Raw genomic sequence first — 10,820 nt, 5'->3', positions numbered from 1 at the left:
CTCACAGAATCTTTATATTTTTCCGAAGAGGAATTACCTACATGTAATTAGATTGAATCGGAATTATTACTCACTAGGCAGGTTTGTGTTGATTCTTCATGACTCTATTTCTCAGAGTCATGTTATTGGGTAAAGTTTCTATTCCACTGCCATGTATCAGTATATCCTCAACTACTCGTATAGGTTCTATCTAACTTACAGCATCTAACTCACCGGATCTTTTGTTTGAAGCCGCACTTTCACATATCTCTACACTGTCTGTATCAACAAAGATTAAACTCTGAATCGATTCTATTCGAAATCTATTAGAATAGAATTGAATTCTCATCGTTGGACCAGGACTTGGGGCGATACAAGTAGTTGAGAGGAAATTCAATTTCTTGTTGGGGCGTATAAAAGCGAGATGAAATTAGATCTAATGCGTTTAGATTTGGATCGCAGTTGATTAATTTGTTGCTAGCATTGGTCTTCGAAGTGTTGCAGACTGTTGCAGTGTTGCGTTGGTTTGTGCTATACCAAAGCAAAGTTACCTTAAGGCAAACTATTCTACATAGATGCATGATATTAAGGCTATATTATCGACTAAGACGAAAAAGTCCAATTATGCCAACTGCCAACAGTCTGCTAATTTATAGCTTCTTTCAAGGAGGCGCATTTTTATTCCACTGCCATGTATCAGTATATCCTCAACTACTCGTATAGGTTCTATCTAACTTACAGCATCTAACTCACCGGATCTTTTGTTTCAAGCCGCACTTTCAAATATCTCTACACTGTCTGTATCAACAACAAGATTAAACACGGAATCGATTCTATTCGAAATCTATTAGAATAGAATTGAATTCTCATCGTTGGACCAGGACTTGGGGCGATACAATTAGTTGAGAGGAAATTCAATTTCTTGTTGGGGCGTATCATGGCGAGATGAACATACCTCGGCTGGGATTGAACCCACGCCCTCCTGTTTACCAGGCGAGCGCCTTGACCACTACACCACCGAGGTAATGCGTTTAGATTTGGATCGCAGTTGATTAATTTGTTGCTAGCATTGGTCTTCGAAGTGTTGCAGACTGTTGCAGTGTTGCGTTGGTTTGTGCTATACCAAAGCAAAGTTACCTTAAGGCAAACTATTCTACATAGATGCATGGTATTAAGGCTATATTATCGACTAAGACGAAAAAGTCCAATTATGCCAACTGCCAACAGTCTGCTAATTTATAGATTCTTTCAAGGAGGCGGATTTCGGCTAGAGGGAGCTAGGTAAAAGCTAACTAGCTAGGTCCAACCTAGGAAGAAAATTGTTAATTATTACATATTTAGATGAAATTTTTAATGAACTTTTCATCATGATCTTGCCGACCGTCAAAATCTGCTAATGCCAAAATCCAAAGAACTTTCCACACAGAACTGAAGATGCCAAAGATGTTCAGGACACACATGAAATGATCACGACATTATTACATATTTAGATGAAATTTTTAATGAACTTTTCATCATGATCTTGCCGACCGTCAAAATCTGCTAATGCCAAAATCCAAAGAGCTTTCCACACAGAACTGAAGATGCCAAAGATGTTCAGGACACACATGAAATGATCACGATATAATAGTAATCACATTACGATACACCGTAGACGCCCTATACCTTGAGTGCCATGTGACATATTGCTATGTGTTCCTCCGAGGAACAGTGTGTGAGAAAAGTATGGACACCAGACATACGATACCTTGAGTACCATGTGACATATTGCTATGTGTTCCTCCGAGGAACAGTGTGTGAGAAAAGTATGGAAACACCAGACATACGATAAAAGAGTCATCCATCCAGATACCAGAATATCTCATTTGACAATCCATAGCAACAATGATTTGCAAATTGCAACAGAGTAACAACAAGCTTGCGATTTTCATTATGAGCTATTTGTATTGTATTGTATTGTATTTTTTTTTTACCACTACTTGAATATTTATTTCTTAAAAGGATACAGAAGGACTCTGCAGGTATTTATGGCATTTTGGATAGTTAGAATTTCGATATGACTTTCCCCATATTTATTTCACTCTCTGCTTGTAACTTGTAACCTACGACACCATCCCTTTTTCTTAAAAGGATACAGAAGGACTCTGCAGGTATTTATGGCATTTTGGATAGTTAGAATTTCGATATGACTTTCCCCATATTTATTTCACGCTCTGCTTGTAACTTGTAACCTACGACACCATCCCTTTTTTGAACTTGCCACTCAACATTTCAATTCCCATGCCAGTTCTCCTGAGTCTTTATTAAATTAACAATAGCTTATCCGGATTACCTGACTCACCAATTCTCGACGTATGCACGCCAAGAATTCGACCAATCTCTCAATCCGAAGACAATGTGAACCCGATATCAGATTGGATCTTAACCCGTTGAGTAACTGATGTACCCAACAGGAGTCGGTGACACTCTTGCCCTGGGTCCTCGTTAAATGACCAAAATAATGAAGCTTGCCGGACATGACGAAAGTAATCAAGGTTGCTCCAAATTTTCAACGTCTGTTCCCCTAAATAGGGTCTCATGAGTCTGAGTACACCTTGAATTCTGAGAATAAAACCGAAAAATACTTCGACACTACCGGGAATAAAACCCCGATCTCCTGCTTCCTAGGCCAGTCTGATGACCATTAACCTACAGATTATAGGTTGCGGATCAAATAGCGACTTGGTTGGCATTAGCAGGATGCAACTCAGCAACTCTGGCTCTCCTTGGTAGTCTTGACACTTTCGTCACCGAACGGGTTAACCGCAAGGAATTAATAACCAGTAGGTATTTCCAGCCAGAGGTATGTACAACATAATACTTCTCCGGAGTCCCCCTGATACATATTGTCTTCAAGTGAAAGCATGAAAAACCTCATCACATCACCGAAATAATATGATAAATACCTACGGGTAGCAACTTCCTTCCTGGATCACAAGACGTTTTGGTACCAAGGCACCTCGACCACAGATCATAACCAGAAGCCGTCACAAGAACGGGAGGATAATTGGTTTATGTATGGTTGGTTATACAACGCCATCAACGTTGCATCAGTAGAACATGAAGAATACTTACCACTAAACGGTGTTTACTTAAGTATTCCAATGGAAATACTAAACATTGCCATTAGTAATGTCCATGACCGAGTACAGATCATAACCAGAAGCCGTCACAAGAACGGGAGGATAATTGGTTTATGTATGGTTGGTTATACAACATTCTCATCAGCGTTGCATTAGTAGAACGTGGTGTTAGAATACTTACCACTAAACGGTGTTTACTTATGTATTCCCAATGGAAATACTAAACATTGCCATTAGTAATGTCCATGACCGACTGGGTATTAACCAGAAGCCGTCACAAGAACGGGAGGATAATTGGTTTATGTATGGTTGGTTATACAACGCCATCAACGTTGCATCAGTAGAACATAAAGAATACTTCCCACTAAACGGTGTTTACTTAAGTACCTACCTATTCCAATGGAAATACTAAACATCGCCATTAGTGACGTCCATGACCGACACAGCCTCTAATGTGTTTTAGGAGGAACATTATTGGCTATTATATTATTATGTTTTATGTTGGACCTTGTTCAGTACCAAGGCCAGGGTACAGCTGATCAGGTCTATGGTTGACTGCGGTTCAGGACGAGCGAGCCAATTTACTTAAAATGGCTAGAGCTAGAGACCATCACCCCGGTGTATAGCAGATACAAAAAGACATCTTTTCTTTATTCTGCTATTGCCATTCGGCGAAAGCTAAAGCCGCTACAACAACAACAACCTGATAGTGAGTGGCTGGCCCAACTTGATGATGAAGAACCTAGAGTCTAGGAGGGAAAAGGCAAAGATAGTAGATGTATTGTGTCTAAAATTATAGGACAAGAGCCTCAAGATCAAAGCCAAAAATAACAGGGACTTGGATGCCAAATAAATCCAAAGATATCAAATAAACTGGAAAAACTTGAAGGTTTGATTTGAAGGTTCTATGTTTAGCTCTAAAAAAAATCCAATTTGGGATACCTAGATAGTGAGTGGCTGGCCCAACTTGATGATGAAGAACCTAGAGTCTAGGAGGGAAAAGGCAAAGATAGTAGATGTATTGTGTCTAAAAATACATGGGTTTTACCCGTTGGTTTGTTAATCAATCAATCAATCAATCAATCAAAATTATAGGACATGAGCCTCAAGATCAAAGCCGAAAATAACAAGGACTTGGATGCCAAAAAAATCCAAAGATATCAAATAAACTGGAAAAACTTGAAGGTTTGATTTGAAGGTTCTATGTTTAGCTCTAAAAAAAAAAATCCAATTTTGGATACCTAAGGTCCTAATTACATGTCACAGAAGATGGTCCGCGAGTGTTTGATCAAATTAGGTGTCCAATCAATCAATCCTTACCAGTTACACATTGGTAGTACTTTCTCCCTAATGGAAAAGATTGAGACTCTGTGTGTGCATAAGAAAAGCCAAGTATCGAGCGTAAACCATGAATTTTTATACGTTTTGTTGTTGTAGTTTTTGGGAATATTGCCACATCCACCAATATTGGTGAAGATGGCTGAACACCAGAGCTCAAAATCAACCAAAACAGAATTTTAGCTGTCAGCCTAGGTAGTTTGGAGGGTAGAGCATCTGCCTTGTGAGCGCTAGATCCAGGTTTTGATTTCCGCCCGGGGCGGTCTTTACCCTAACCAGATAAGGTTCGTTCTCGGAACGGCTGGGTTTCTCCTGCCCTGTCCTCCTTCTTTCTTCGACTTCGGGAAAAGACGAACTTGAGAATTTTTGTCGATTTGACGTTTCACAGAGCAACTGCAAAGATGATTTGAGTGTTGATATTAATTTAACATAACAAACCATTTTAATTAATAACAACATATCTGAGTTTTATGACACTATTACCTTCTGTTGTTTGTACAATCAGAAACCTTACGTCAAGCTTATTGTCACCAATGCTAAGTCCTCAGACTTTCAGTATAATCTTCTTTTTCTTCGCCTTTTCCCGTGTACAGACGGGGTCGGCGTTTTTCGTCAGCCTTTCAATCAGCCCTAACTAAGGGTGATTGCTTTGGGCTGACATTTGGTTTCAGCAACTGCAAAGATGATTTGAGTGTTGATATTAATTTAACATAACAAACCATTTTAATTAATAAAAACATATCTGAGTTTTATGACAGTATTACCTTCTGTTATTTGTACAATCAGAAGCCTTACGTCAAGCTTATTGTCACCAATGCTAAGTCCTCATACTTTCAGTATAATCTTCTTTTTCTTCGCCTTTTCCCGTGTACAGACGGGGTCGGCGTTTTTCGTCAGTCTTTCAATCAGCCCTAACTTCGGCGTTTTTCGTCAGCCTTTCAATCAGCCCTAACTAAGGGTGATTGCTTTGGGCTGACATTTGGTTTCGGCTACACATTTTACGAGCGAATGCCCTTCGCACTCAACCTTTGCTATTTCTTTAGCAAGGGAAATTCAGGCTGGTATATTCCCTGTTTAAAGTCCCCAGCCAGACTAAGGTGGTCTACTCCCTGTTTAACGTAACCCAGCCAGACAATCACCCCGAATATCAATAGGTACCTATGTAAAAATTTCCCAATACCAAATACCACCCAGTCCAATTTCAATTCCCATGCCAGTTCTCCTGAGTCTTTATTAAATTAACAATGGCTTATCCGGATTACCTGACTCACCAATTCTCGACGTATCCACGCTAAGAATTCGACCAATCTCTCAATCCGAAGACAATGTGAACCCGATATCAGATTGAATCTTAACCCGTTGAGTGACTGATGTACCCAACAGGAGTCGGTGACATTCTTGCCCTTGGTCCTCGTAGTTGACCTCAGATTTGGATTTTTCCCAACTTTTTACATAGGAATCGACAATTTATTCATAATTTTTACCCATTTGCAACTCCTCCATTTATTACTCACTAGGCAGGTTTGTGTTGATTCTTCATGACTCTATTTCTCCACTGCCATGTATCAGTATATCCTCAACTACTCGTATAGGTTCTATCTAACTTACAACATCTAACTCACTGGATCTTTTGTTTCAAGCCGCACTTTCACATATCTCTACACTGTCTGTATCAACAAAGATTAAACTCGGAATCGATTCTATTCGAAATCTATTAGAATAGAATTGAATTCTCATCGTTGGACCAGAGCTTGGGGCGATAAAAGTAGTTGAGAGGAAATTCAATGTCTTGTTGGGGCGTATAATGGCGAGATGAAATTAGATCTAATGCGTTTAGATTTGGATCGCAGTTGATTAATTTGTTGCTAGCATTAGTCTTCGAAGTGTTGCAGACTGTTGCAGTGTTGCGTTGGTTTGTGCTATACCAAAGCAAAGTTACCTTAAGGCAAACTATTCTACAACTACATAGATGCATGGTATTAAGGCTATATTATCGACTAAGACGAAAAAGTCCAATTATGCCAACTGCCAACAGTCTGCTAATATATATCTTCTTTCAAGGAGGCGCATTTCAACCGCCCGTTTTTGGTGATATTGGTTCTAGGTCCTTCCCGGTTCATGACAATATGTTTCTATTCGTTTCTTACTTTTGGTGAAGTAGTTGCCTCTCTCGAACTTCCTGAAAGAAGACACTTAATTTGGATGACAACTGACAGCCGTATGTCATCTCTGATATGGCGAGAACAACTCTCACTGATTTGATATGACTGTAAGTCAAGTAAAAGAAAAGGCAAACTCAATTCAACTCACCCTGATTATCAGCGTCCTCCTGGTTGTCCAGCTCGAACAGTTTCAACGACAATGACCTTGACTTGAAGAAATCGTAGATCTTCTCATTGATGGCACTATCGACCGAACCCGCCGACCTTTGCTCGTCAGCACCGCTGGCACCGGTTGAGTTGGCAACCTCATCGCTGGAATCTTTCACCAGATAGATGCCACGAAGGACTTCGATGTTCTTGTTGTTGTTGAGCTTATCAATCGCGTTGATGAGTTTGAGCTTCAGACAAAGCACGAGGTCTTTGTTGGTGAGCCTGCACTGTTCGTACAGCTTGTACAACACTTTGATTTCGTTGCCAACGATGAATCCGCTGGATTTGTCATCGCTGAGTTTGTTGCTGTTGACGATGTCGTTGTCGGTGGCTAGGTTGATGTTCTTGCCACTCGCCAGACAGACAAGCGCAAGGTTTATGGTGACACAGAGGAGGATGTGTTGGAATGTTTTTGGACTCATTTTTGGGTTTTTCGGGTTTCACTAAAAAAGCATCAATTTAAAATGACTCTGGAAAAAGATTGATTTTTTAGTAAAGGAGCACTTGAAACTGAGAAACACCTACTTGATGTAAGTATCCGTTTATCAGTAACTGGTATAATCTTAATGATCTTGATAATTTCAAACAATTTAAAGTAGCTTATGTACATAGTTTGAAGTTAGGTCACAACACTCACAAACTCACAACCCTTATGAAATGGTCAAAGTAACCGTTTTAGAACTCAAAAAGCTAGGTCAAGATCAAAAAGATTTTACAAATTCCTGATCAGATACCAAAACACACAAGTAAACTAGGTACTAAAAACGCAACACAGAAGAAGGAAAAAGATAAATGTTTTTTGCATATGAAAAACCAAAAAAAGACACTTGATCAAAAAGATTTTACAAATTCCTGATCAGATACCAAAACACACAAGTACACTAGGTACTAAAAACGCAACACAGAAGAAGAAAAAAGATAAACGTTTTTTTGCATATGAAAAACCAAAAAAAAGACACTTTGAAAAAATAACTTATCAATCCACTTCACAACGTATACTCAGAACGTATAAAAGAATACTCACTGATAATCCACACTATAGCTGAGCTAGAGAAAAACCTATGGAACCATAAGGACCCACAACTGATAAAGAACGGATCAATCCACTTCACAACGTATACTCAGAACGTATAAAAGAATACTCACTGATAATCCACACTACGGCTGAGCTAGAGGAAAACCTATGGAACCATAAGGACCCACAACTGATAAAGAACGGGCCAGGAAATCTGTAGGATCCTTATATAAGTTACAAGACAGGAGACCCCACTCTCGCGATTCTGTTTTTCTCAATGGAACATATTGGTATCCTCGGCTAGGTATCAAGGTATCTATAGTTCTCCGTCTATTGTGTTAGGCACTATTGATAGGCTGTGAGACCAAGTCGGAAAAGAAGTTCCCCATTTTATCGAACAGTTTGTACTTTGTAGTGAAAACAAAAGTGTTCATTACTCACATTACTCTGGTTGTCTAGTACGTAGCTAATTCATATCTGACATTCGGACTATTTCAGATTAACTTGTGCACTAGGAAACCTCATGCACAAGCAAGTGGCATACAAAAGATATCAAAGAGACAAAATATTATGTATAACACAAAAGATTGACTATCAAAATATAAGAGAGAAAATGAAGAAATGCCTATTTGAAAAGAAGAGGTGCAGACTAGGAACAAAGACCCTACAAGACTGACGTCCAAAGGTAGAGGACCAGAAGAGAGACCCAGGGAAGAGATTACGCATAGGGTTTGTGATTTTCGATATGGAATGTCAGAATAATTATAATGGTGGATTTGAGAGATTAGCTCAGTAGGTATCACTTCCCCAAGATTTAAAGTTTAATAATAAAACCATATAAAAAGAATATAATGGACCAAGATGGATTCGAAAAGAGGTTGATACCAAATCGTAGTCTTCGTCTGCTGCTACACCAACAGTAATTCCAAAAGTATGCACTCTGCTTCCAGTCATAAATTCAGATAATAATAATAATGTTATTGTAATACATGGGCAGATGCCTATATTTTGTTCATAAGATTATGAGCATTGTTAAAACTAGGTGATGGCCCTGCTCCCTTGATTACACGCGAGAGAGAGTGGAAGAAAGTGTTGAGGTGTAGCACAAAGCTTCCTCTTTTTCTAAATAAAAGGTACATCCTTCTAGGGAATTTAGGAGGCTGTTCGATTGGCACAGCCTGAACGGTAACAGGAAAACTAATGTAAGGTACAGTCAGAGTCGGCCCCTAAGCGATTGAGCCAAGGGTTCAACATAATTTTTTTTTCACTGTAATCAAATTATTTTGGGATTATCTGGATGTCACTGATCACCCATCACTCATGGTTAACTCTATCTTGATAATCTCTTCAAGGAAGCACCAGAAGAGATTATCGTATAGCTATAAAGCTATGATTATACAGTTGATCTAATTCTAAACTCAGAGGGGATCCTTCTTTGAACAGTTTTATTAAATAGGTATGTATACATACTACACAGCTTTGTATGAAGATAGTTTAATAGGTATATAAGTTAGGTAGGTACTCTAAAAGGTAGGTTGGTAGCTGACGGTCGAGATATAAATAAAATCCAAGTGGTGTGAGCAATTCTTCTTCTTCTCCTCCTCCTCCTCCTCCTCCTCAAAAGAAAAAAAACTCGACCATCAGATCTTCTTTGGGTTTATCCATTGTCACCATTCCACGGAGAAGCGGAGATATTCCGTAAAAATCTTTTGTCAAAACTTTGCCAAAATTTTCGAGTATTTTCGCCCCGAAAATGTCTGCCTATAAATTCAATGACTCATCATCTTGTGCCAGATGGACCCCCAGCCAGACTAAGGTAGTCTACTCCCTGTTTAACGTAACCCAGCCAGACAATCACCCCGAATATCAATAGGTACCTATGTAAAAATTTCCCAATACCAAATACCACCCAGTCCAATTTCAATTCCCATGCCAGTTCTCCTGAGTCTTTATTAAATTAACAATAGCTTATCCGGATTACCTGACTCACCAATTCTCGACGTATCCACGCCAAGAATTCGACCAATCTCTCAATCCGAAGACAATGTGAACCCGATATCAGATTGGATCTTAACCCGTTGAGTGACTGATGTACCCAACAGGAGTCGGTGACATTCTTGCCCTGGATCCTCGTTGAATGACCAAAATAATAAAGCTTGCCGGGAATGACGAAAGTAATCAAGGTTGCTCCAAATTTTCAAAGTCTGTTCCCCTAAATAGGGTCTCATGAGTCTGAGTACCCCTTGAATTCTGAGAATAAAGCCGAAAAATACTTCGACACCACCGGCAATAAAACCCCGATCTCCTGCTTCCTAGGCCAGTCTGATGACCATTAACCTACAGATTATAGGTTGCGGATCAAATTAAGGAGCGCGGTAGCGCTCCGCCCCGCCAAGTCAAGAAAGTTTGACCGTATCGACTTGGTTAGCATTAGCAGGATGCAACTCAGCAATTCTGGCTCTCCTTGAGGAATAAAACCCCGATCTCCTGCTTCCTAGGCCAGTCTGATGACCATTAACCTACAGACTATAGGTTGCGGATCAAATTAAGGAGCGCGGTAGCGCTCCGCCCCGCCAAGTCAAGAAAGTTTGACCGTAGCGACTTGGTTAGCATTAGCAGGATGCAACTCAGCAACTCTGGCTCTCCTTGGTAGTCTTGACACTTTCGTCACCGAACGGGTTAACCACAAGGAATTAATAACCAGTAGGTATTTCCAGCCAGAGGTATGTACAACATAATACTTCTCCGGAGTCCCCCCTGATACATATTGTCTTCAAGTGAAAGCATGAAAAACCTCATCACATCACCGAAATAATATGATAAATACCTACGGGTAGCAACTTCCTTCCTGGATCACAAGACGTTTTGGTACCAAGGCACCTCGACCGCAGATCATAGTGTTAGGCAGTCTATTCTTGTTTTAATGAATGAATGCACGCCCGAGACTCGAGATTTTCGAAGACAAGGAAAAAATTCGTATTCATCTTGAAATTT

General features: G+C 39.7%; 1 protein-coding gene across 1 annotated transcript in view; it reads right to left on the bottom strand.

Moving 5' to 3' along the window:
* Nucleotides 1-7,233, bottom strand: part of LOC103510390 — a 24,754-nt gene extending 17,521 nt beyond the window's left edge. Inside the window, exon 1 of the mRNA XM_026824443.1 lies at nt 6,750-7,233. Coding sequence (XP_026680244.1) covers nt 6,750-7,233 — 484 coding nt within the window. The remainder of the gene's footprint in view (nt 1-6,749) is intronic.
* Between the last annotated feature and the right edge of the window lie 3,587 nt (nt 7,234-10,820).

The sequence above is a fragment of the Diaphorina citri genome, unplaced genomic scaffold, assembly GCF_000475195.1.
Source record: "Diaphorina citri unplaced genomic scaffold, Diaci psyllid genome assembly version 1.1 scaffold593, whole genome shotgun sequence".
NCBI lineage: Eukaryota > Metazoa > Arthropoda > Insecta > Hemiptera > Psyllidae > Diaphorina > Diaphorina citri.
The sequence above is the reverse complement of the archived record's forward strand: the minus strand, read 5'-3'. Positions and strand labels throughout refer to the sequence as shown.